Below are 24618 nucleotides of genomic sequence, written 5' to 3' on the forward strand. Positions count from 1 at the left end.
GGTGACCATCTCTACCTATTTTAAGCTAAAAATGAAATATGTGTACTTGTCGTTAAGAGATTTAATTTGATGATTCACATAAAATGATGTCGTTTAACATTTGTAAATCGTTTGAACAAAAAAAATATCGATAGTCAAGTGCGCGCGTTAATTCAAATCTTGATCGTAGCACGATGCACGTTGAAATGTTTAAGTTTGGGGGAGAGCTGCATTATATACATATGTGCATCTCAATTCTCGTATTCTCTTAGCTCTAGATCGAAAACTTATGTACATTAGCCGATGTGCTACTATATAGTGAGCCGATAACTGAAGAGTCAGTGCAAATGGAGAATCGCTCGCGAGTGGTTGCTCTGTTTTCGGATCGAGATGTGAGGACGAGGGGTTCGCGTAATTAACCGGCAAAGCGTTTGTAAATTAAAAGAAACCCACAAGTCGGCCGCGTTCCTCGATTTCTACATACTCTTATTAACCATTATAATTGGCGTTAATTAAGTGTCGTGTTTCTCTCTCGGCGCGTGTTTCTCTTCCCTATTCCCCTTGTTCGCTTGCACTGATGATCATTTTTCTTGGCGTCTGTTTGTTTGCTCGGTTAATTGATAAGAACGAATTGTAGTCGTCGGACTTGCCGTATTTATAGAGCAATGCCGCAAAAGAAACGGAAATGCAATGCAAATTGTTGCTATACCTTTTAGCGTAGGTTCAATTTTTTGACCCTGCCAAACGGAAAGTGGCATTCGCGGGCTACGAGATAAGCGATCGATGATAATTTATTCAGCTATGAATGAGTTCGAGAAGCACCGCAATCTTAAATAGAAAACACATAGATTTAATGTGGATTTTATTTAAAAATATATAGAAAAATATATATCTCCTTATTAAAATCAAGTGCAACGGCACAAACCTTTAACACAAACACCTTTAAAGCCCTTCTTCGAACAGAGGGAATTGCACCGCTCAATGCAGGACTGTCGCCTTGGGCGGACATGTTCCTTCGCATCCTGGATAAGACTCCTTTGAAGCTCCTTTTGCAGAAGTCTATTCTCGGAATCCTTCGGAATAGATCGAACCTGCATTAAGCAAACCGCAACTAGAGTTAGCGCCAGAATAATCGTGATCTTCATGTTGTGATATGAAATCGAGAACTGTTCCAGCTCGTTCAGGTTGCATTCGTGTTTTATAGTAAATTGAAAGGCTGCCGGTTTATGATAATGAGTATTTTTGTCGTAAGAATAGAAAATATTATTGTTTCTTTTCAAAGTTATGCGGAATAAAGTATATGCGAAAGCTGTTTCCGTTTGTTGCTCAGTTAGAAACTGACTAATTATGCCGTTATATGACATTGTATGTTTGGAAACTACAGCAAAAGCTTTATGTAACCAAATTATATTAAAGTACAACGCAAACAATCGATGGGAGAAATTATACAAATTTAAAAAGAATTTCAAATTTGTATTGCTTTTTTAAGTAAAGTTTACTGAGCTTAATATTTCTTTATTAAAATCTGCCTTGAATCGCCATGAAGACCAATAACTGCTCCCGTTAAGAGCTTTTTTAAACAAAGTAAATATATACGTATATATTTGGTATATATAGATCGTGCTCCTCGGGACCTCAATTTTTTTTTTAGCTCGATTAGGTTTAGTTAACTTATATGGTAAGTCGCTAACGCTAATGACCGATATTTTGTTGTACGAATTGGTAATGATAAACGCAGATTATTTTCACAGACTAAGACTAAGGAACATACACAAGGAATAATTAAGTCGTTCTTCTATGACTTTGAAAGTTATAAAGCCAAAGAAATATAAAATATTTTGAAAATTTTCTGTGATCAATATTTATTATTAAAATAGTAGCTTAACTATTAAGAAATTTTTACAGTCCCAGTTCCTTCTTACCAATTATTTCCATAAAAAGTAATTAGTAATAATTACAAATCATTATAATATTTAAATATCTGTCGATTAAAAGGATCCATTTATATATAGAATTTTTCAACGTTTTGTTTTATGTGTGACACTTAAAAAACGAAAATTTTTGGTGTACACAGAGCGAAACGAAATCAATTGCGGCAAACGCAGACGGCCTTGTCGTTGCAGTAGCCGCCTTTGAACCCCTTGGCAATGCAGTGGCCGGCGCAGGCGGTGTGGTTCCAGTTCCACTTGGAGAGTAGGTCGCATGTGGCTCGCTTCTGGCGGCTATGCTGCAGCACCTCCTGGTGGGCATCCTCATGCACCAGGACATGATCCTCTGGAATTGGATCCACATCGGAAACTGGCTGAGCCTGCGCCACGCAAGCAAGCAGAGCAAAAGCGATAGCCACGAGAACGAAGAACTTCATCTTGGAATACAACTGGAGAGATACTGTTGTTGCAGATTGTGGTTTCGCCGAGCTTATATAGCAATGCGACGGGCTGATCGATTCGGCCCAGGGACTCCCACCCGGTGACTTACCTTCCCATTGTCTCTTTTTCTGTGCAGGAAGACACGTCTCGGGGGTTTTTAATTTTTAAGTTCACTGCAAATGGGAGAAACCGTTGTCTAGATCATTATTTCATGTGCTTTGCCTGGAAAATATTGACAATATTTCATAGATAAGAGCAAAATACAGCCGACAGAGCCCGTTTCTGCAATAAGTTATTTGCATTTCTAGGGATTTTAACTGCCTTAAATTTTAGGCAGTAAAGTATATTCCACATGACAAGTTAATTGTAAAAAGCAACATCTACGAAATTAACCATTTCAAATTGTTTAGGCCTTACTTGAGAAAGAATCTTTGGTTTGCGAAATATGCAGGATATTTGTATATATGCAACGTTGATAAAAGCCTAAGTAAATATGTGCCCTTTAGTAGCATCCAATTTCGATTTTATTACTCCCAAACTGTTGAAATTAGCTGATGTAGGGGAATCCATATTTAATCATCTGAATTTCTAGCTAACTGACCGATTGGGTGCCACTTTAAGGGCTATACTCACAGCTACACAGCTACACAGTTGGCTCAAGCAACTGAGATACTCGGTTACGGATACATAAACACATGCGACAATAAATAATTTCTACCGAAAAGTCTCTTCATAATGCCGGGCAAATAAACAAACAAGAATCACACAATGATTAGTTGGGCATACAGCGGCAGGGGCGGGTGTACTTGTATCTGAATCCGTATCTGCGCGTACGTGTATCTATATCTGTATCGGCATCTGCATCTGGTTCTCAGCCCAGTCGCGCTGAGCCGACAATCCCGATCGAATCCCACGACCGAGGCTTTTTCAGTTGCCCTGCTCCTTGGCTGGCCGTTGCCTGTTTACCTTTGTTATCGACCAGGTTGTCTTGTCTTGCATTTTGGCGTCATACTGTCTGCCAGTCCACTCCACTTGAGTTTCTACCCCGCCCCTTACAACCGTCTACAGTCTAGAGTGTTGCCCGCATGCCCATCTTCACACGAGGAGAAAATATCGAATCTTTTGCGTTTCCACAGAGAGTCTTTAATATCAATACATGAGGATTTTTTTGTAATATGTAAAGGCTTATAGATAGGTGTACGCATCAGAACTGCATATGTACATCCCAAAATCCAAATCTATAGATCCCTCAATATTGTAGAAGATTTGGAGTTAGCTAGAGTTGCTACTTCTGGACGAAGGTACTATTTACAAGTACAGGTATATTTTCCCCAGTGCATGCTCGATCATCGAAGAAGACCACAAAACGGAGTGTGGCACAGCCGAAAACAAAGTGACGGCAGGAACGGGGGTGTTCGGGGTGTTGGGGTATATCAAGTAGTGGGCAAGAGGGGGCAGTTATCGCCGCCGTCAGACTGTCTGGCAGGTTTCACACCGAATCGAAGACGGAGACCGGCAACTCCACTTCGTCTCCGCCTCCGCCTCCTCCATCCACCTAAAATCCTCTCCAGGCGAACTCCTTGGCCAGCGGCTCTATAAATCACAGGAGCGGGGCCCTCGACGGCTCACGTTTTCCCCTGACCGCCTGCCCCTACCCCGACGTCCCTGCGCCCCTTGCCCCTGGCCCCTCCCCCGCTGGCTGAGCAGCTGGTGCAACTGTTGGCCGCTTTGTTTTAGAGGTTTTTTGTTGCTTTTGTTGGTGAGGCAACCTCTTGAGATGCACAAGGAAAGATAAATTTCACACGCATACACAAGTGCTGCTCTCTGTCTGCTGGTGTGTGAATGTGATCGTTTTTATGCTGCTACAGTAGAACATCCCTAAGTTATAAATTCATACATAAAATGCTGTTTTAATGCTGGTTTAGTTTTAGTGTACTAATAATGGGGTAGTGATAGTTAATTAGTCGTTCAAGCACACGTTTGGAATTACAGTCACAATATCTTCGTTCGGTACCGTTGACCTATGGTTTAACTGAGAGAGGCTCCACTGTGCTGTCCGTCCAGCCTCCACAAGTCGGAGTGTGGCAAAGATAAGATATTGGAAGCGACACGCCAGACACTCTGGCGGCGGCGATGTCCCTCGCTCTCTCCGCCGATCTCTCAGCTCGATTCCGATTCCGATTCCGAATCCGATTCTTCGCCCACTCTCACCTGGGGCCTCTCTCTTGCGTTTTGGGCCACTCCACTCCAAGGCAAATGGCCAGTCGTGTGTGGAACTCGGCTGCGATCGGTTGACTATTGAAGTGCGCTCTGCAGATTCGTTGTGATCCGTGCTCCTCGCTCCTCGCTTCCTGAACATTTTCGGACGGTTTTCCAATCGAAACGAACCAAAAATCGCACACATTAAGACGCATTATATAAACAGAAGATCCACAACACCTTAATGCACACGCACACACCTCTCTCACTATAAATAGACCACGGTAATCGGTAAATAAATAAATCGGAGAGCGGCAAAGTAAAAGTTCTAGGAAGAAAATCTAATTGCGACTTTGCGAAAAAGATGGTGAAATAAACGAAAAACTTTGATTATAATGAGAGAATCGTACTTGATGCAATAAACACGCGTATCAAACCAATCCCCCATCCTCCGAAGCACAGTAACAGTTAATTGACGAATTCGAACTGCTAAGTGAAATGTTGGCGAGATGTGTTTTGTTCGTCACTTGGCTGGCGGTTTTCATTGCGACTGGAAAAAGTGACGATCAGTTGGTAAGTTTACTTTCGAAAAATTGTTAACAAAATATTCCCCGAACAAACCAAAGTGAATTGGGTTAATCATGTGCAGTAAAATGTTTGCTGAATTTATACAGTTACTCATATTTAAGTTACAATATTACATTTTGAATAGAAGGTGTTAAATTAATATCATTATTCAGATTATTCAGCCGGCGAACATATTCCTCTCTAGAAGTTCTTACCTCTCAGAACTTTTTACATACATAGGTAGATGTATCTAGTAATCCAATTCATATATGAAGTTATATGATGATGACGGCAATCATTTGAAGTTGCATTTAGTCTTTTGTACAATTTGTACAAGTGCTTGTAAGCGGAGCCTGCCAAACTTTCTGCCAAGGCTACAAGCGATTACTTCGTAAATCCCGAGAAAACACTCCAATATTCCAGGTATCAAAGGTACCAAAAGTCAGCCAACAAAGAAGCTGCGCTCGTTCTTCTTCTCCCTGTCTTTCTCCAGCTTGTTCGCCGCCGCGCTGTCTGCCAAACTCCGAAAAGAGAGTCGCCGGCTCCTTCTTCTTCTTCTCTCTCCTCCTTTTTTTTTGTTTCTTCTCTTGTCTCCTCTTCTGATCGCCTCCTCCTTGGCCTGTCTTCAATCCCACACCTTGATTTTTGTTTTTGTTTCATCTGACCGACGAACGAACGTGTTTCTTATTCCTGCAGAAAAAAGAAAAAGAGCGCGAGGAGCTGCAAAAAGGAGAACACAAAATGATCACAAGTCAAAAGCGATTCTTTCCTGCGCGCTTGCTCCTCTTTATTTCTATACCCTTTAAAATTAAATCAAAATTTCGCTTACAATTGGTTGTGTCCACAAAGCGTAGGAATTCGCATTTGATTTAAGAAGAGAAGTTACCGATTTCGTTCTTATTCCTATTTGACATAAAACAGGCATAATAGAACTGAAGAATTCGCATTTCAGGCATTTATATGCAGTCGTATCTTTCGTGCTACTACTAAAGCGTATTCCAGATTCGACCTAAAAGGCTAGCAATCCTTTCTCATTCTCATTTAAATACCTTTTTTAGTCATTTTGCCAATGTCACTAAGCTGCCTGATGATGACAAAGTGTGAAGAAGTATTTAAAGTGTGGAGCTTGTTCTTCTGATTCTTCTCCGCCCATTGCAGCCTCCTCTTCGCCGCCTCGTTCTTCGAGCGTGAGAACTGTCAGTCAATAATTTTGTCGTTATCTTGGTAACAATCCTTGAGCTGTCTCTGTTTATAATTTGTGGCTAAGAGGGTGAGACAATGTGAGGGGGGCGGGAGGCAACAGGGTGCTCCAAGTGGGAATTTTCAATCCAGGCACGTTTTCGGGATAACGCCCTATTTCAAAAACTTAGATAATCACCAGCAAAAGTGTCATTTGCATTCCCAATCAGACATTCCCCATAGCAGGGGCATTGCAAACGTGAAATTCGAGGGGATTTTTATAATAACATATAAATTATAAACATTTAACACACTTTTGCATGTACAACAAGTATTGTATGGAACTTAACAAGCTTTATAGGCATTTGCTCGCCAATATCCGAAATTGATAATTAGCTAATGGGGTATTCATGTTCAACTTTTAACCAGATGCCACACTCTCCACTTCTGAGAACAGCCATCCGATCTGCCTATTGCAGCAATATACCTATGTACATATGTATGCTCTGGTTATACATATATGTACATATGTACCTATGTACATACTTTTGTCCGATATCTGTCTGTGCCCAGTCGGGAGTCGAAAATCACCTGCGCACTCCGATTTCCAAGCAGCGCGTGCTTCGTTGCTCACAAAAAAGAATTCGAATTGTTTACAGACATTCTACATTATTTGTATACCTACATATATGTATGTTGGGGCAACAAGATAACACTGGGACAGGTAATATTTGTGCTTCTCATAATTGTATAACATTTCTTGTCGAGCTTCTGGTGTTTAGTATCTTCGGGGTGCATTCGGGGTTTCATTTTGGGTGTCCACATAAACGCATTTAATTTACTAAGCCGGATTATAAAATGTTGATAGCCATAATCCCTTCTTGTTCATTTGATTCCCGTTGGATGTATGGGTTTTTGGGCTTTATTCATTGAAAGTATTCAAAATGATACAGAAATGATAGAGAAGTATACAACTCACACACTTTAACTACCATTAGCACCTCAAGTAGTATGCTCATATCTTATCCCAAACATGTTTCAGTTATGGGACATTTAGATGGCTTGCCGCATTTCACTTTTCAATAACAGCGAAATCTAATTAATGTCCGAGTGACACGACAAATATGTACATACATATACATATATCCGTGGGTCGGCCGGAGCAAATTGGCGACAAAAGGCGCTGCACTGGCAAATCCCAAAGTACTTGGCCGCCCCATCTGTGTATGTGTGTAGAAAGATATATAGATACAGATATTTGCGTATACTCGAATGTGATTTTGTGGGCTAAACAAGAATTTGCGCACTCAGCAGCCAAGTTGGTCGAGAGCAGCAGGCAGCCATAATTTTGGTGCGGATTTCGGGGCTTTCGAGTTATGGGCCTGACAACTTTGATTTTTCACATTAGCCGGCTAACAGGTAGGCCACCCCCAAAAAGCCCCCTTCCCCTTCTGCACACCACAGCCACCCCCCTTAGGCGGCCGCCCCTGTCGACCATTGGCCACATTCGTATTCCAGTCAGCGGCAAAGGCCCAGACGCTTGGCGACTCGCAGACTTGGCCATAAGTGCAGTAAATCATTTTACGCGTATTTGCCCAAGGGGGAGCGGTACGGGTAACTCACCCACTCCCTGGAGCTACCATACAGTTGAGACTTGCACTGACACCACCACCTCCACCACTTCTCCTCTCGATCTCTACCCGCAGATGAAGCTCCCCGCCTGCGCCGCCAAACAGGGAGAGTGCGATGATAACGAGGGTCCCGTCTGCGGCACCGATGGCCAAACCTATCCCACCAGGTGTCATCTGCTGCGGGCGCAGTGCGGTGGCCACCAGGTGAGCCTCAAGTACAGCGGCTCCTGCAATGGTAAGTGTCAATGTATCACATACATTACTTGTACATAAGTCGGGAGATATAGCACTAAAATGCTTTACGGACTTTTAATTGCTCGTGTCTTTAAATAATATGTTTTCGATTGGTTATCTCTTTAGTTCAAACACTTGCGGTGATCATAAAATTCATTAAATTTCTTACATAGTTAAAGGTCTTCAGACCTTTTATAGTCTTCTATGCCACGTAGTTCTTTGATTAGTTAGTTAATCTAGTTGTGACATTTATGACAAATTCTATACAATATACTATTATCATACAATATGTACTATCATTTTAGCCTGCCTGGAGGCGGTGAAATTTGCCCGTCGTCAGCAGGAGCGAGATCCCGGATACTTTGTGCCCCGATGCAGGAAGGATGGCAACTTTGCGGCTATGCAGTGCTACGGGAACAACGGATGCTGGTGCAGCGACAGTCAGGGCAGGCCCATCGCGGATGATAACAAGCAATTCCGGCGAAAGGGAAAGCTGCGCTGCAGGGCCAATCGACGTGACCGACGCCGCCTGGCATCGCATCAGATTGGCTACAATCCGGATACATCTGCGTCCAAAGGCAGTTCGGAGGCAGGATCAACAGCCCACCGGACTTGCAGCAAGTCCGATCGGTCGCAATTCAACACCAACCTGATGAGGATGTTCCGGAACGAGGCTCAGAGCTTTTTCCGCCAGCCATCTCTCTCGGATTCCCACATCCTGGAGTGGCAGTTCTCCAAGCTGGACACGAATGGCAACAAGTTGCTCGATCGTCAGGAGATTCGGGAGCTGAAGAAGGTACTCAGGCGGGTAAGTAACTATAGTTTTTACTCTGGAAAACTGTGTTCTGCTAACAATGATTTCAATTAGAACGTTAAACCTCGTCGTTGTGGACGGACCTTTGGTAAATACTGTGATGTAACCAAGGATGCCAATCTCAATTGGTTGGAATGGAGCGTCTGCTTTACCAAGGAGTTTCACAACCGTGAGTACAAGTTGGATTATGTAACACAGGATATTGTAGCAGCATCTCATGAACTTTAATTTGCAGTATCAAAATCTTTAGAATTATTAATTCATTGATAATTAATTGCCTTCCAATTAGCTGCATTTCATTAAATATACTTAATTAATTATAGTTCATGTGAGTCTCAAAATCATAAAAAAAAACATTGAAGATCCATTCATGAGCCATTTGTCCTTAATTCATCTCACATCTGTGTGTCATCTAAATCCAGGTAGTGCTGTCGTAAATCTTCTGGCGAGCAGTGCAGCCACCGCACCACCACACTCCACCCACTACAGCATCCACAACACCAACGTCAATGGCCACCACCGAGGTCACACCAATACCATTGGCACTGGAGTTAATCCACACTCATATTCCGAGGATGCGAGTGGCAGTGAGGAGCACGAGGACAACTACGAGGACAGTGCAACGGGCTACGGAGGTGAAGAGGACGACTCGCAAGGAGCAGATCTGCCCAGTTCACGAACGCATATCCCATCATTATATAGTACGTAGAATTGTGCTACTAACCAAATTCAAAGTGCATTGGCATAAACTAAATCACGATATAAGAAGTAGAATATATTCTTTATCAACTAATATTTAATCACCAAGTTGTCATGCTAAAATTATCCGATTAATCATAATTTACACTCATTTAATTTCTGTGTTCTGTATTAAAATATTTGTTAATTATCAAAAATATTTTAGTGCTCAACTCAAAGCCAGAGACGGCGAGCCAGGACTTGGAAAATGACTCCAACTGCTGGATGGATCAGTCGGTCACGCTGGAGGAGCAAGGCGTAAGTCATCAAATATCATTCGCAAAGGAAACCTCTGTATGTTACTCCAATCCCATAGCACGGTGGAAAGAGCGTCCTATTTGTGCCGCAGTGCCTTCCGGATGGTCGCTATCAGCGCATTCAGTGCTACTCCTCCACGTCCACTTCGTACTGCTGGTGCGTCAACGAGGACACGGGAAAGAGCATCCCGGGCACATCGGTGAAGAACAAGCGGCCTCAGTGTGACGAGAGCGTGGCCGTGCGACCCATGAAGGGATGCACCGAGCCGCGCAAGACGCAGTTCCTCAAAGAGCTAAAGGCTTACCTCAACACCTCTCTTCTGCCCAGCAGCACCACCGGGTAGGATTGATCATCACTTTAAGAGCTCACATATTCAGTTTAGCAAGCTTAGTCATTATATATATTCAACTTTTTTTAGATCTTCTTAGAATAATAATTATATAATGTACTAGGAGTATTATCAGCAGATTAGATTAGTACATTTAAAAGAATATATGCTCTATATATATTGCAGTTCGAATTCTAGCATGTGGAAAACAGACGATGAGCGAATCGCCACTCTGAGCTTTGTTTATCTGGACAAGAACAAGAATAAGTCGTGGGATCGTCGAGAGTGGAAGAACTTTCGCGATCTGGTTACCAGTGCCAGGTGAGCCATCACACCACATCCCATTCTTAATGGCCTATGAACTCTATTCTATTCAACAGCCACTTGCGCAGATGCGGCAAGAAGATGCCGCGCTACTGCGACGTCAATGGTGACAAAAAGATCTCGCTGGCCGAGTGGCTCAATTGCCTGCAAGCAACTCCGCGGGAAAGTGCCACCACGGCCAAGCCGGCACAGTCAAGTGGGTTCTCCGTTTTTAAAATCACTTAGCCCTAATGCTAATCCAAGATACATTTCAGATGAGACCGCCAGTCCAAAGTTTCAAGGTGTGAATCCGGTGGAGCGATATCTGAAAGATTAATCGGGATAAACGTTTCTATAGCCGTGCTGCTGCTTCTACAACTCATTAGATGTCGTCGTGCCATGACACACACAAAACCACACGAATACACATCCTACACAACACCATCCACAATTGGGTGGGTCGATTTTTTGGAGTAATCCCAAAAAGATACACTTGATACATTTTTTTTTAAGAAATATAATTTCTGTCTTTGATTTTTTTAAAGATCTATTAGGGTTCTTTAATATGATTAGTTTACAATTTATTTTTAACTATCAAAAGTGTTTTAAATTTCTTAATATATTCATGTTTAAAATAGTAACAATACTGGTGTTTCTAATACATTCTTAAATGCGTCAGTACAGTACAGAATCAGTAAAAAATTGTCTTGTTTTCAAATAAGTATTTGTCTTCCTTATAAGTTCAGATTTGGATGTCCATGAAATCGATCCACCCTGACCCTCACCTACACGCAGACACATTCCTAGCATTAGATTCTATAATTTACATGTGTATGTTACTAATTCTTAATTAGTGTTGTAAATATTATCGAACATAAATGTTTAAGCTTAGCTCGAATGTTTGTCAAATCGGTTATAGGACTAGTGATGTTTGGCGCTGATCACATCCCAGTGGATTAAACGCAGCGGCAACATTTTGAAGTCTATTTCCTCCCAAGGAATCACTCGCAGCAGCTGCTTTGCGGTATAGAAGATCACGAGCATCACCAGCGTGGTTACCTCCATGATAACGAAGTGTGATATGGACGTACCGATGTCCAGCCAGGAGCCCTGGTTCCGTACCAGGAATAGGAAGTTCAGGCCCATTACATCGCAAATGAGCAGCAGACAGATGAAGATCTGCTCCTCGTGCTGGCGTACAAACTCGCTGTTGGCATAGATCACCGACATGATAAGCACCACAGGAACGAGTAGTTTCAGTAGCACCAGACCCATGATTACAAAGGGAGCAAAATGACTGAGGTAGCAGCGAGCGATGTTCGGATCAAAGGAGCTGATTGACGCTATGTTTCCGGATCCAAAGAGCGAAAAGAAGGTGTACAATAGCAGGGTGAAGGCCAGACGGAGAACTGATCTCTCTGCCCGCGCACTTTGAGCCCTCAACGAGATATTCAGCTCTATAGTCAGCAATTGAACGAACACAGCCTCATAGGACGTACATAGTGTTGCGTAGAGAGATCCCAAATTAAAGCCAATCTGGGCGAGACGCAAATCCAGTCTTGATTCTTTGCTCAGCAATATAGATGCAAAGGCGTATACCAGGTACAACCAGCTAGCCAATTTCAATGGAATTGGTATATTAATGCCGTTTGAGTGAAGATAAGCACACAATATAGTTTGCAGCAGTATCAAGGCATTAGAGTACTTTGTGTGGTTCCTGTAGCATAATCTCGACTTAGAATTCCAAAATGAGTTCGTAAAAATGACTATAACTCCAGCTCCAAGCAGGTATCCATTTTGGTAGCCCACTGACAGCGGCAGCAGCGGAAAGCATGACAGAATCAGGACCAATGCCAGCCAGGAAAAGAAATCCCTGGATTTCCATTGAAAATTTTCCCAGCTATTGTAGCAGGCAAAGACGCAGAAGCACAGCGCGATGAGGCGGCGCTCGAAGAAGGTAAAGACCATTAGCTCTGCGCAAGCGATGAGTAACACAAGCTGCCACATTGAGGTCTGCAGGGCCGGCACACTATACGCTGAAGCTGGCGATGAAGAGAAGTTAATGTTCCAAGGTTGCAAAGCCTTAAGCCAAACGAAATATGGAAGCAGCAGATAAAAGGATATATCCAGTGGTGTTCCTTGGCTCAGCAAACAAATAATGAGCACGATCACTGAACTAACTATGCTCACTCTGACTATTTTGTTACTCCTTTCGAGGACCAATTCCACTTTACTGGCCCTGTTCCTAGACAGAAGGCGGTAGATGTAGAACATCCATCCCAGGAATGTGGAAGTGGTGCTCAGTAAAAGCACTCTACGGTAGTATCCGTGATAGTAATCGATGCCCTCGAGGGCTTGCGACATGATGACTTGGCTCTTGTCTATACAAAGTGAATACTCCCTCTTCTTCTGCAGCTGTACGATAGTATCCTTGTATCGTTTGATCGCTTCGGCGTTTAAAACATCATACTCGAGTAAAATATCCGCGAAAAATCCCTTTTTATGCTGCTTTTGCAGGGCCACATACTGTTCTAGTAGCTGCAGAGCGTTTACATGGGCAGCCATTGCCTCGTATTCCTTGCTGACATTCAAGTAACCCAACGGCAACTTCCCAAAGTTGTTCATGGGCGGTGCGAGACCCAACAACGCGGACATCAGGGGTGTAAGTTGGGCTTGCTCCAATTCGTGCAGTGGCATTGCAGGACCCTCATTGTTGGGCATAAATGTTCGCCCTCCAGGTTTGGGAACGGCCCGCGAGGCTCCTGCACCCCAGAGCATAAAAGGGGTGTCCGTTTCATGGGGCGAACCAGAACCGTGGGCACCTATAAAAAAGCTATTTGTTAGAAAGCAATTTTGCGGGTCTGCAACTTTATCGCGTACCCGAATCCGTCATTCCATGATCCGCGGTCAACAAGTAAGCAGTTCGCTTATCGGGAAACACCCGCTCGAACTCCTGGTATATTGCGTAAACACCTTTTTCCGTCTTTTCCAAGGTCCGTCGAAACTTTGGCGCGCCTGGCTTGTGGACATGTCCAGCGGTGTCCAGTCCAAGGAGGTGCAGAAAAAACACGACGTTCTGTGCCCGCTGCAGGGCTTCTCTCTTCTGCTGGAGCAACAACTTCACCCTTTTGAAAACCCACTCGTCTTCCTCGTAGGCATCGTAGCCTGGCGAAAAGTCCAGATCGTGGTTGTAGAACCGGAGATTTATTTCGCCACCGTTGGACACATGGGAAAACACATTGAGAACATCGTTCGCGCCCCATGCGTAGGTCTGTGAGCTTCGGTTGAATACGGTGTCGAAATCGATGGGATTACTTTTCCAGCCGCGCAGCACTGCCGATGGATCCTCGTAGAGTCCGGCAATTAGGGTGATGTGTCCGGGACGGGTTTCCGTTGGCACACGAGTGCGTGACACGCCCACGACGCCCTCCCGCAAGAAGATCTTGCGCAGGTTGGGCACATAGCGGCAGTTCTCCTCAAAGAAGGAGTCGGCACGGAATCCATCGGTCACGATCAGCACTAAACGATTCGCCGGTGGCTCCAAGCCGTAATATAAAAGATGCTTCTGTGGAGTAAGGCCCGTGATCACCGGCGAACGAAAGTAGATCACGAAAATTGAGCCTAGAAGCAGTACGTGGACCACCAGGGCGTAAGCAATCCACATTTCAACGGGAATGTTTATTTTTAAATGAAAATCAGCTGTGACGGCAAGTGATAAGCTCCTGGTATCGAGTACTTAACAGAGGTGACGAAACATCGATTTTTTGGGCTATCGATGTTTTTATTGGAAAGAAATCGATAAATGTATATTTTGTAACTGTATATTAGCCTTTTTTGCCTAACCATTACAGAGTAAGCATACAAATGGTTTCAGTTTTCTTTTTGACGTATTAGCTATTTTTATCCAAGTAGCTAATGTTGCATCACTGCCCATTAATTAGAACGATAACATTCCAGCTGTTCAGTTATCGGTTCATCTCTAATTGTGAAAATGTCAGCGGCACGTTTATACGGAGGATTTCGTTTATTTTCCTCGAGTGCCGTGCAGCGCAATGCCGTCGGTGGCAAGAGCCTGGTGGAGGCCGTGGCAGTGACCAAAAATGGTCGCACCATTGTGGCCTGGCATCCGGACACACCAGTTCCCTACGAGAACACCCTGCCGCTGCCAGAGATCAGCGAGATTCAGAGCTCGGCGGTGGTTAAGGAATCGGCTCTGAAGACGGCGATGCGTGCCTTTAAAAGCAAACATCCAGAAGTGGCTCGCCAGGAGCTGATGCAGCTGACCCACACGACTAAACACCGCTGGTTTCCACGCGCCCGCGACAGGAAGGCCAAGCAAACGCCGATGGACCGGCCGTACCTATAGTTTTCCACCCAGTGCATTGCATAATGTTCAAATAAATTCGTTCTCATTTACTCCATGCGTTGACGCTTAATAAATACATTGAGTAAATCCGAGATGGGAATGTCGGCGGGAGGCTGGACAGCTGGAGCAGGTGCAGCATTGTTCCTGTGCTGAGGGAAAGTGGGCATCATGCCCGGGTCACAAGCTAAAAGTGGAAAATGGTTTAGTCACTTGAAAATTTTCTTTGTCGCAATAGAAATTCCAACTCACCCTGCGGCGGATCGACAAAGTACTTGCTTTTCAGGCACTCTTCGGCCGTGGCTCTCGTTTTTGGGTTATAGATAAACAAAATGTTCAGGAGATTCCTGCCTGATTGGCCAATCATGTGAAACTTCGGCGTAAGGTTATTGTAGGGCTGCTGACTTAAGGTAAAATTTTGTACAGCGGGCAGATCGGCAAAGCCAGGCCAAATGGACTCCGATGGAGCTCCCAAGAGATCGATGATCATGTCCAGCTGTGCTATCTCCGAATTACCCGGCAGCAAAGGTTTTCCGAGCAGCAGCTCACCAAGAATGCAGCCAAAAGCCCACATATCCACCGCCGTGGTGTGTGTTCGGCATCCCAAAAGAAGTTCAGGTGCCCGGTACCACAAAGTAACCATCTGTGGAGTCATTGGTTTCGGGGGATTGCTAAACATGCGGGCCAGTCCAAAATCAGCTGGGGAATGGATATTAGCCGATATCGGGATTAAATATAGATTATCTTCTTACCAACTTTAATGCAGCCCTTGTCGGTCATCAGCAGATTGGATACCTTTAGATCCCTATGGATCATAAAGCGCGAATGGAGATATTTCAAGGCTTTAAGCACCTGCAAGGTGATGCACTTAACCTCGGACTCGGTGAAGGGCTGCGACATGTTGTCTAGCACGGAGGCTAGGTCCTGCTCGCAGAAATCCATTACCAGGAAGATGCTGTCCAAGCTTTTGCCCACCACCACCTCACGCAAGCGGACAATATTCTCATGATGGCACTGCTTTAGGATCATGATCTCGCGGAGTCCACTAATTGGCAGACCATCCTTTTCCTGATCCATGCGGACCTTCTTTAAGGCCACAATCTCATTGCTACGAGTGTCACGTGCGCGATCTGCAGGGGATTTCAGGTTAACCGAATGCGTTAAATGCATATGGAACCAAACTTACAGACAATTCCATAGCTGCCCTCGCCAACGCGGTTCAGTTTCTCGAATTCGGAGACAGGACGACAGCGGCCAAACTGAGATATTCGCATAAATCAAATGTTCTGATGAAGATTAGCTACAAGGAAACTAATTTACCAGATTCTGCTCGGGAATCGGCATGGGTGTTCCGGTGTTAAGCGACATTAGGAAGCCCTTCCGGGTAATGGGCGCCTGGGGATCCGGCGCGGGATTGGTGTCCACATCGTTTGACTTTAAGCTGGACATCCTTTAAGTAAGATGCATTTATTTACAAAACCAATAACGTCAACAAATGTTTACAATATTTAATTAGAGATGGAAGTTCTAGATCGATATATGCTCAACTTGTCCGATAGCCCGCAAGAACTTTTTTAACCGGTTCGATTTGGCGGGGTTTTACATAACTTTTGAAAACGGTTCTGGGAAAATCGCCAATTGTCAATTACCTTACATGTAGGCTCATATTTCGTAATGGATACTAATTGAACCAAAGACAAAAGTGGCTAGAAACGCGGGCACGACTTATGAAAGTGAAATTGCACTAGTTTAAAGAAATTTCAAATGCATGTCTTGGGCATTAAACTCGTCATCGCGGGCAATACGCATGTGTGAAAATCTGCGCGCAAAGCCACAACAACGACGCTTCAATTATCACTCTGAACTTGGAGCGGATCACCGATAGCCGGTGGTATATAAGCCGGCTACCCGGCTTCGAGCTGCATCATTCGGTTCTGCAGTGACCAACCAAAGCCACAGGGATACCAGCTTTTGCTCTTTACACCGCTACAACGCTAAACAATCATGCACAAGAACACCATTTGGTACGGAGCTGTGCTCCTTGTCGTCTACTTCACGCTGGTGTTTTGCGAGGAGACGAAGAACGAGGAGGCTCCGGCGCAATTGGATAACCAAGTGGAGGACACATGGGAAAATCTCGGCCGGGAGCTAATGGAGTTTGAGGGACGTACTCGACGCCATCGTCACCACATGTTCTGGTGTAAGTAATATCGGACATTAATTTAAAGAAAACAACTATAATTTTAGTTAGCTATCTTAAACTCCCAAAATGTGTAAACATCTCACCCTATCTCTGCAATTCTTAGATTAAACAGAAACATCCTATAAAAGTTACCTAACAATAATCACCACGACACTTTGCAGTACATAGATACTAAAAGATGTTATCAAAAAGCCTAATTTATATAACAATTAGCGAGCAAGTATTACAATTATTCTGATCGTTCGGAATCAACATAATCACATCTCTTGGGCGTTAACCATCCCACTTTCTTTCGAAAGTTTCCGCACAGTTCAAATCCCAAGCCAGACGCACCTCATCCAAACTGGACGATCACGAATTGCTCTCAATTAACACTTTTCACTTTCAATCTTGGGCAAAGATATTGGTTAATAAATTGTCGTGAAACCTTCTTCAAAAGTAGAAGTAGAAGTCGAACAGTGAAAGTTTTCCAAATCTGATGCAATGGAAAATTATTTAATCGTGTCGATATCATTGTTATTATCTTTACAGATCGTCACCTATGGCCCATTGCCATTGCTTACTGGATCAAGGTGAAAGTGGTGATCGTATCCTTCTTTGTGGGCAGTGCCATCTACTTGGGTCTGCGCTATTTCTGGCCCCATGCCAGGTGCAACCAGGAGATCATCCTTGATCATCCGTAAGAAGCTCTCAAAACTGCGTCCCTTACTGGTTTATTAATAATTCCATTTCTTTTTTAGTCCTTCGTCTTTCTCTCATCACGATCACATTCCCTACTCTCTGGACCACGATCACTCGGAGCACTATGATGCTCCTTCATCTTTTGACTCCGGCGCCAGTTTCGAGCCCTATTCCGGATACAGCAGCTATGCTGGATCGGACATTGTCTCTGATGTGCATGGCGACTACCATAGCGAATCTCCCTCTGGACCAAGTGGCCCATCTGGTCCCGTAGACACGCGCCGTCGCGGACGCCGTAGCGCTGCAGATAACGCCCATTTGATCCAAGATGAGCAGGAGGAAGAGCATGTGGAGATTGTGGATGAGGAAATTTCAGAGAGCGTGGCTCGCCAAATGCCCGCCGAAGAGCAGTAAGTACAGAACGTTTCTTATTCACTATATAAGGTAACATTTTCAAAATTCATCTTTAGGATTGCCGATTTTATGTTCGCCTTTTTGGGCCTGGACTCAAAGGCGTGCCGACGCCGATTTGTCTGCGAAATGGAGTTTAGATCCAAGTTGAATCCCTTGACCAGCATGGCTTTCCGCATTGTGGGTCGCGGTTTCTTTGAGAAGTACACCAATGCCAGAAATCCTATGGCCAGGGCCACCAGCTTTGGCGAGTGTGCTGCCGTCAATCCCGAGTGCATTTTCGTGGAGAACGACAACGGCGAGGAAAATCCGGAGTCGGAGGCACACCAGGAGGCTGATCAGCAACAGGAGGAGCAGGCAGTCACCGAGGAATCTGCCGCTGAGGATTCCCAGAATGAGATCAACCTCCAAGCCGAAAGGCGACGAGCCAAGCACAAGAATCGCAAGCTCAGCTCCATTGCCGAGCACATCCTGATGCAGTAGAACAGCCTTGTCTAATTAATCTATTTAATTGTATTTATTTATTTTAGCTATAAGAGTGGATAACGAACACAAATAAACTTGCCTCAATCTATGTATGGAAAGTGAAAAATTACAACGTTTTCTTAAATGCAATTCAAATTAAAAAGGGTTAAACAAAATCTCACAGAAACAAAAACCAAATGAATACCTACCGCGAATACCTCGAAATGTGACTAAATTGAACAACTAATGCGACTATCAGTCGGAACTAAATCTTCTTGGTCTTTTTCTTCTTGATGGCATTTATCTGGTCGGCCATCTGTTCAATCTCGCGCTGGTTGATTGGCTCGTTCTTGCGCACCTGTGTCTTGCTTTTCTGTCGCTGGGCGAGATCGGCGGCGACATCGTTAAGCTTGCTCCACACGAAGCTGAGGAAACTGGTGGCCAGATCCTGCTTAAAGAAGGCAATGGCCACCAAGGCGATGAGCACCAGAGCCGAAATCGAATTCTGGTTGAGATCCGCTTCGGCGGCGCGCACCTCCGGCTTGAACTCCAACTCAACGAACACGGAACCCCTGTCAGCCACAAACGTAGTCGATGGCAGCTTGTAGGTATATGTTTTATCGGAGAGGGTGGACTGCAGTTCTACCACGTAGCTCTTGCCGTCCAGAGGAATGCGAGGGAAGAAGACGGTGATACCAGGGTTCAGTCTTGCTTTAGGATTCACCGGGGTGCCCACACGTTGCGAGAACACAGGAGAATCCGAGTTTCCTTTGCGGTACATCACAATGCGCAGCGTCTTGTAGTGTTCATTGAGTGTGGCCGTCACCCTAGCAGTGATGTCTACAATCTTCAAGGGGCTAATAGCCACCAGATTTATGTCACGCACATCCTCGTTGGCCACCTTAACCGTGTGCTGGGCAGGAATAGATCGCTCTACGATTTCCTTGTCGGGAACGACGCGAACGGAGTAACTACAGCCAGGTTGCAAACCTCGGATGCGATACTGTCCATTCGCCTCGCTGGTGGCCTCCTCCGGCTGCTGGGGGCACGAATTATCGGCTGTGGCCTGAACATTAACGCCGGCGAAGGGATCGCCGTTTAGGGAGCTCACTGTGCCAAAGATCGAGTAAGCGAAACGCTTGCCACTTTAAAAATAGAGAAATGCTTCTTTATATGTATGTTGAGGAATGATCAGAAATTTTACTTACACAAGGGTAACAGAAACAGTCTCGCCATCCTTAATGTCAATCATTTTTGAGTTGGGCTCGAATTTGTACTCCTTCATCATGGGTCGCAGGTAGTACTGCGATGGCGAAAGGGAGTGGAAGTTAATAGCTCCATTATCGCCGGTGACGAGGTTCTTGCGATAGCTCTCCCCACCGCTCAGCGAAAGGAGGACTCCGCCCAATGTCTGACCAGCCTCATCCTTGACAACCACCGAAATCTCGCAGAGTTTGTGAGCACTAAACGAAGCTGTCTGGCGGTTGTAGTCGCTGAAAACGTACGACTCCTTTTCGGCCTTAAGGTCAAAAGCAAGAGACTCTTCAATTGGGCCAAACTTAAATTCTCCGGTGACGGACGTGAGTACTTCCAGGCTCTCCAACTCAGGCTGATCAGGGAAAGACAGTGTGATCTTTGCATCCTTAATGGCAGGAACAACCTTTCCGCGTAGAATCAAACCTCTGGTAGCCACAAAGTTGAAGGCAATATCTACACAATCGCTGCTGCCAACAATTTCGTGTTGCTGGGGCGCAAACAGTAGGACATCGCTCACTGGTGTAATACGAAGTACCTGTTCCGGTTTCAAATACGTGTCATAGCGGTAGGCGAACTTGCCATCTACTTTGTGGGACTCAGCAACAGGTGTGATCACCTCCTGACCCAGCGATTCAGATTCGAGCACAAGCTTAATGGAATCAGCAGTGGGTTCGGTAGACAGAACTCGAACGCCAGTCTTGTGGGCCACTGCATTAATGATTAGTGTTTGCAACTGATCTGGTTCTGGTGTAATGAATTTGCTGGGTAACGATTCATCATACGTGTGGCAGCCCTCTAGCTTAAAATCGTAGCTACCATACTTCTTCACGCAAAAGGTATTCACTCCTGACGCAATCTTCAGCGATTCAGTAGGTGCCTTTGGCTCAGAAGGTCCAGTGACGTGGGTGTATTTCATCTTAAAAGGAATGTTTACATCATTTAATATACATATGAAGTCGTTTAAAGTGTCAGACTTACCAGTGCCCGATGGCTAGAGATAATGGACACCTCGTAGCCCTTGTGTACAAATGGGGGAGCATCTTCTTCAGCAGAAGCAACGTTCAGGAACACGCGGGTCGATTCGTAGCAGAGATTTCCCTGGGGAATTGTAAGTTCATAGGGACCGGGAAGCATATCCTTAAAAACGTATTTGCCACCTACAATCCAAAACCATAAGATTGATGATAGGGTATTTTGGATGATACATGGTTAGTCGGAAGACCATCTTAATTAAAACAGAACCACCACGCCAAAGATACTTTATCTACTGTTGTAATCTTATTACTTATCAGCGGCCACTGGTAACGAAATCCGTGTCAACTAATATTCTTACCTAGTGAACTTCGTGATACTTTTTTAATTTAAATATAATAATGGTTTTGAAACTAGAAGTATTAGCACATATCCATTTCTGCTGAATAATTTTTAAACCTTCTAAGATAGGTTATCTCAAAACTGCATGTTATTTCTTGTAAGTAGGATAATTAAATTTAAACCTATATTTTCTATGGTTAAATTGCTGTACTTGTACGCATAAACTAAATAATAATTACTTACGATGTGCCCTGGCCTTCCACTTGTTCTCCGTGGGCTGACCGGTGGCATCTAAGGCCTGCAGGGTGACCTCAGCGGAAGTGCAGGTGGCGGTAGCATCAGGCAGACACTGCAGTTCGCCGCGAATCTTTGCGCGCAGCTGGGAAAAGGTTATGCCATTGACGGGTGCATCGCGAACCTCCGTCTGCTGCTGAACAGGGAAGAACTGCACTCCAGCGGCCTTGTCAGCATCCGTCGTCAGCACTTCAATGGTATATTTGCCAACAGGAAGAAAGGCGCACCAGTTTCCGGTCTCCGCGTTTGTGGAAGCCGACGAGTGGAAGGTGGAGCCGATCTTGGTAAGTCCCACATTATGTGATTTCGGCGACACTACTTTTCCGCACACCTCATAAGCAGATGGCACAATGGTGGGCAGGGAAGCTGTGTTGATCTGAGCCTTGACTTGCAGGGGAGAAAACTGCAGCTGGGAGGACTCCACTTCGATGTTGACTGTGCCTGCCTTTAAGTTTTCCAACGTATATGAGCCCTGGGCATCAGTCTCGGCCACCTTCTTTCCATTAACTTTAATAACAGCTGACTTTAGCGGTTCCCCTCCGGCGGAGGTCAGAACTCGACCAGAAACGGTGAAGCCTGTGATCTTAAATTCGTCCTTGATTTGCAGCGTATCCTTGCCCACTTCTAGTTCCAACAGCTCAGGACTCAAGTGCAGCTTCAACTTGGAATCTAGGTTGATAGCTTGCAACAGGTACTTTCCAGATGGCACGTTCTTGAAAATATACTCTCCCGATTTGTCCAACTGGGAGAAGCAGGAGGATGCGGATTCGTATGCGCTATTAACACTATTAGGCGGCGCTGGGGAGGATGTCTCACATTTTGGCACTAAAGATTGCTAAAAAGAGAATAATGATAAACGTTAATAATTAATTAAGTTAACAACTTAATTTAATTTATGTAAAGTGTATACAGCAGTTTTAAATAAATTAAACAATTTTTGTGTTCTTTCTTTTCAGAAAATGTGTTAGAAAATAACTATACTTACTCCTTTCTTCTTGTAAAGAGCCACACCCAGATTTCCAGGAAGCGGCGAGCTGGAATCAAAGCGACCAACCACATCGAATCCTGAGACTACCAAAGAGTTCGCCGGCAGCTCGGTGTTGCCGCTAACCACAACCACCTTGTGCTCCGCCTTGGAGAAGTGCCACCTTGCGTGCGATGCCTTGACCACGTAGTTACCGGGAATAATGGGCGTAAATGAGAACACTCCGTTCGCATCGCTCTTTGTGCGCCGGACTTCGCCCTGTTCAGATCGCAGCTCCACGTCTACGCCTCGGGCACCGCCGCCGGCGGCGAGAGCCACCTGACCGGTGATGCCAAAGCCCTTGAACACAAAGTTCACATCGCGACCCTGGCTGCAAACGTCGGTCTTGCCATCGAAGTTCAACTCCACCTGTTCCGGCTCGAAGCTCCAACCCGGTGGCGGAGAAATGCTGAGCAGGTAGTCGCCCTTATCATAAATCGGCAGGAAGTAATATCCGTTAGAGGGTGAGCAGTCCGTCTTGTCCTTCAGGGATCCCTGCTTGGTCAGCCTGCAGAGCGAGATGGAATTAGGTTAATCACATACGGGCCAGTTAATTTATTATTCAATTAGCGGCCACCATGCGCCACAATTCTTATCAGGTCATCCCAGAAAGGGAACTTTTACTTACAGTTTGATCTCCACCCGGGAAAAGTCAATCTCGGCGTGGCTCTTGATGAATCCACCGCAGCCGACGACTTCCACCTCGCCGGCGTTGGCATTTTGGAAAAGTTTAATTAATAAAATTACGAAAACGCCGGAAAAAAACCTCATTTTGACTACGTGCCCAGAGTGACCAGGGCTGCACCTTACAAATACGGGCAACAGTGTGGCCGTTCGTTAATGTACACACTCAGTTTGCGATAGTTACCATATAACTATAAAAATTTGAGTATTTAAAATACTGCATCCGTTAAAATAACGGTTTCAAAAGCCTTAGTATCGTTTTTATTAAATTTAAATGCACGTTACTTTTGATAAATAATACATAGCTTGCAATTTAATTAAAAATCTACAATAGTATTATTAATATTCAATATTCAAAATATTGTAGATCAGTTTGCTTTATTTATGTTTGGTTTTTCAATTTACTTTATAAACTTATATATTTTTGACAAGCAACAATACCCTTACATTTTCGATGATCAGATATAAATATTTTGAATGTTACCTCTTCACTTCATATTTCATTTTATTATATCTTTGAAGGAATCTTAACTGAGTTATCGTTAAGGATGGGCCATAAAAGAAGTGCGATAAAGTGAATACAATTATTATTAAGCGCTCGCCATTTGGCATCGACATTGAACACACTCGTCTGCTGAAACAGATAATGGCTTGTCGTATATTAATAATCGGAACCAATTTCCATCACCCCAATGCAAGATAAAGACTCACACCCGAATATACGTACATTTGTATCTATGTTTGTACATGGATGAGTGTGCGAATCAATCCACAGTAAACCGATCTGAGGCCTCAGGCCCCGAGATATTGCTGCAAAGAAATTCATTTCAAGCGTCGTTGGCGCTATTGCGGCGCATGTCTAATAAATATCATCGCCGATCGCGCGATAAACGACTAGCACATAAGGAATCCACAGTACGGTATATATGGGTCCGAACTCCCCAGTCTGATCCGATCCAAACAATGCCCAAGAGAAGCGCTACTTACTCAATGGGGGGAGAATATGTGTAATGGCATGACTGGGTGTCTGTACTGTAGCTAAGTCAATTGCCCGGCATTGACTTTGAAAAATCGCCTCGAGATCGTCTTGCTTCTTGGCCGTGCTCCATTAAGTGAGGCTGATGGTTAACCCTCTGTGCAAGCACGTGATATATCTAGATCTTACAATATCATGTACATCGACATACCAGCTCAATGCTGATATATGTACATATATGTTTGCACAGATCATTGAATCAGATTCATTAACACTGCATAAAACCAAAAAGGTCTCAGAGCTTAGATTGAAACAATTCGTCCGATTTATTCCATAATTAATTAAGC

At 44.4% G+C, this 24618-nt stretch overlaps 7 protein-coding genes, 1 long non-coding RNA gene and 1 other non-coding gene across 13 annotated transcripts; 3 read left to right on the forward strand and 6 right to left on the reverse strand.

Moving 5' to 3' along the window:
* The first annotated feature begins 317 nt into the window (after positions 1 to 317).
* magu lies at positions 318 to 11489 on the forward strand. 4 transcript variants are annotated; one of them, NM_165730.2, is made up of 11 exons: positions 318 to 696; positions 4826 to 5120; positions 8000 to 8159; positions 8464 to 8966; positions 9027 to 9141; positions 9395 to 9673; positions 9877 to 9968; positions 10027 to 10307; positions 10483 to 10617; positions 10677 to 10816; positions 10875 to 11489. In NM_165730.2, exons 2-11 carry the CDS (start codon positions 5046 to 5048, stop codon positions 10934 to 10936), a joined length of 1842 nt encoding a protein of 613 aa, NP_724871.1. In that variant the 5' UTR covers positions 318 to 696; positions 4826 to 5045; the 3' UTR covers positions 10937 to 11489. The 4 variants fall into 4 exon arrangements, with proteins under 4 accessions (NP_724871.1, NP_724873.1, NP_001097254.1 ...); NM_165732.2 differs by having other exon boundaries at positions 318 to 412; NM_001103784.2 differs by lacking the exon at positions 9395 to 9673.
* On the reverse strand, positions 420 to 772 carry asRNA:CR44297 (antisense RNA:CR44297). Its single transcript, NR_124497.1, has one exon.
* lncRNA:CR44298 (long non-coding RNA:CR44298) lies at positions 872 to 1170 on the reverse strand. The gene has a single exon (NR_124498.1). It is a non-coding gene; the product is annotated as a long non-coding RNA:CR44298 (long non-coding RNA).
* Positions 1955 to 2353, reverse strand: Def (Defensin). Its single transcript, NM_078948.3, has one exon. It carries the CDS (start codon positions 2342 to 2344, stop codon positions 2066 to 2068), a length of 279 nt encoding a protein of 92 aa, NP_523672.1. The 5' UTR covers positions 2345 to 2353; the 3' UTR covers positions 1955 to 2065.
* PIG-N (Phosphatidylinositol glycan anchor biosynthesis class N) lies at positions 11162 to 14291 on the reverse strand. Its single transcript, NM_136705.3, has 2 exons — positions 13480 to 14291; positions 11162 to 13421 (listed from the first exon to the last, which is right to left on the reverse strand). Exons 1-2 carry the CDS (start codon positions 14261 to 14263, stop codon positions 11521 to 11523), a joined length of 2685 nt encoding a protein of 894 aa, NP_610549.1. The 5' UTR covers positions 14264 to 14291; the 3' UTR covers positions 11162 to 11520.
* Positions 14292 to 14426: 135 nt separating this feature from the next.
* mRpL42 (mitochondrial ribosomal protein L42) lies at positions 14427 to 15019 on the forward strand. 2 transcript variants are annotated; one of them, NM_078949.4, is made up of 1 exon: positions 14427 to 15019. In NM_078949.4, exon 1 carries the CDS (start codon positions 14591 to 14593, stop codon positions 14963 to 14965), a length of 375 nt encoding a protein of 124 aa, NP_523673.1. In that variant the 5' UTR covers positions 14427 to 14590; the 3' UTR covers positions 14966 to 15019. The 2 variants fall into 2 exon arrangements, with proteins under 2 accessions (NP_523673.1, NP_001188899.1); NM_001201970.2 differs by having other exon boundaries at positions 14560 to 15019.
* Cdc2rk (Cdc2-related kinase) lies at positions 14994 to 16479 on the reverse strand. The gene is made up of 5 exons (NM_078950.4): positions 16283 to 16479; positions 16149 to 16221; positions 15715 to 16092; positions 15215 to 15661; positions 14994 to 15149 (listed from the first exon to the last, which is right to left on the reverse strand). The coding sequence occupies exons 1-5, from the start codon at positions 16409 to 16411 to the stop codon at positions 15013 to 15015; spliced, it is 1164 nt and encodes a 387-aa protein (NP_523674.1). The 5' UTR covers positions 16412 to 16479; the 3' UTR covers positions 14994 to 15012.
* Positions 16480 to 16882: 403 nt separating this feature from the next.
* Positions 16883 to 18844, forward strand: CG12920 (uncharacterized protein). The gene is made up of 4 exons (NM_136706.3): positions 16883 to 17162; positions 17697 to 17844; positions 17906 to 18256; positions 18317 to 18844. Exons 1-4 carry the CDS (start codon positions 16967 to 16969, stop codon positions 18738 to 18740), a joined length of 1119 nt encoding a protein of 372 aa, NP_610550.1. The 5' UTR covers positions 16883 to 16966; the 3' UTR covers positions 18741 to 18844.
* On the reverse strand, positions 18758 to 23422 carry CG1371 (uncharacterized protein). The gene is made up of 6 exons (NM_136707.3): positions 23240 to 23422; positions 22573 to 23119; positions 21537 to 22422; positions 20958 to 21136; positions 19931 to 20895; positions 18758 to 19867 (listed from the first exon to the last, which is right to left on the reverse strand). Exons 1-6 carry the CDS (start codon positions 23380 to 23382, stop codon positions 18988 to 18990), a joined length of 3600 nt encoding a protein of 1199 aa, NP_610551.1. The 5' UTR covers positions 23383 to 23422; the 3' UTR covers positions 18758 to 18987.
* Positions 23423 to 24618: the final 1196 nt, after the last annotated feature.

Source organism: Drosophila melanogaster, chromosome 2R, assembly GCF_000001215.4.
Source record: "Drosophila melanogaster chromosome 2R".
NCBI classification, from domain to species: Eukaryota; Metazoa; Arthropoda; class Insecta; order Diptera; family Drosophilidae; genus Drosophila; species Drosophila melanogaster.

What these genes read in the sequence shown, in the direction of transcription:
- magu (NM_165730.2), top strand. Translation starts at nt 5,046, where the DNA reads ATGTTGGCGAGATGTGTTTTGTTCGTCACTTGGCTGGCGGTTTTCATT. An exon ending in GTACAGCGGCTCCTGCAATG is followed by an intron (nt 8,160 to 8,463) that starts GTAAGTGTCAAT and finishes CTATCATTTTAG; the next exon opens with CCTGCCTGGAGGCGGTGAAA. An exon ending in TCACGCTGGAGGAGCAAGGC is followed by an intron (nt 9,969 to 10,026) that starts GTAAGTCATCAA and finishes CCAATCCCATAG; the next exon opens with CACGGTGGAAAGAGCGTCCT.
- PIG-N (NM_136705.3), bottom strand. Translation starts at nt 14,263, where the DNA reads ATGTGGATTGCTTACGCCCTGGTGGTCCACGTACTGCTTCTAGGCTCA. An exon ending in TCATGGAATGACGGATTCGG is followed by an intron (nt 13,422 to 13,479) that starts GTACGCGATAAA and finishes GCTTTTTTATAG; the next exon opens with GTGCCCACGGTTCTGGTTCG.
- Def (NM_078948.3), bottom strand. Translation starts at nt 2,344, where the DNA reads ATGAAGTTCTTCGTTCTCGTGGCTATCGCTTTTGCTCTGCTTGCTTGC.
- CG1371 (NM_136707.3), bottom strand. Translation starts at nt 23,382, where the DNA reads ATGAGGTTTTTTTCCGGCGTTTTCGTAATTTTATTAATTAAACTTTTC. An exon ending in TCCCGGGTGGAGATCAAACT is followed by an intron (nt 23,120 to 23,239) that starts GTAAGTAAAAGT and finishes CTCGCTCTGCAG; the next exon opens with GCTGACCAAGCAGGGATCCC. An exon ending in TCTCTAGCCATCGGGCACTG is followed by an intron (nt 20,896 to 20,957) that starts GTAAGTCTGACA and finishes ATTCCTTTTAAG; the next exon opens with ATGAAATACACCCACGTCAC.
- CG12920 (NM_136706.3), top strand. Translation starts at nt 16,967, where the DNA reads ATGCACAAGAACACCATTTGGTACGGAGCTGTGCTCCTTGTCGTCTAC. An exon ending in GAGATCATCCTTGATCATCC is followed by an intron (nt 17,845 to 17,905) that starts GTAAGAAGCTCT and finishes TTTCTTTTTTAG; the next exon opens with TCCTTCGTCTTTCTCTCATC. An exon ending in CAAATGCCCGCCGAAGAGCA is followed by an intron (nt 18,257 to 18,316) that starts GTAAGTACAGAA and finishes ATTCATCTTTAG; the next exon opens with GATTGCCGATTTTATGTTCG.
- mRpL42 (NM_078949.4), top strand. Translation starts at nt 14,591, where the DNA reads ATGTCAGCGGCACGTTTATACGGAGGATTTCGTTTATTTTCCTCGAGT.
- Cdc2rk (NM_078950.4), bottom strand. Translation starts at nt 16,411, where the DNA reads ATGTCCAGCTTAAAGTCAAACGATGTGGACACCAATCCCGCGCCGGAT. An exon ending in CGATTCCCGAGCAGAATCTG is followed by an intron (nt 16,222 to 16,282) that starts GTAAATTAGTTT and finishes CGAATATCTCAG; the next exon opens with TTTGGCCGCTGTCGTCCTGT. An exon ending in CAAGGGCTGCATTAAAGTTG is followed by an intron (nt 15,662 to 15,714) that starts GTAAGAAGATAA and finishes TCCATTCCCCAG; the next exon opens with CTGATTTTGGACTGGCCCGC.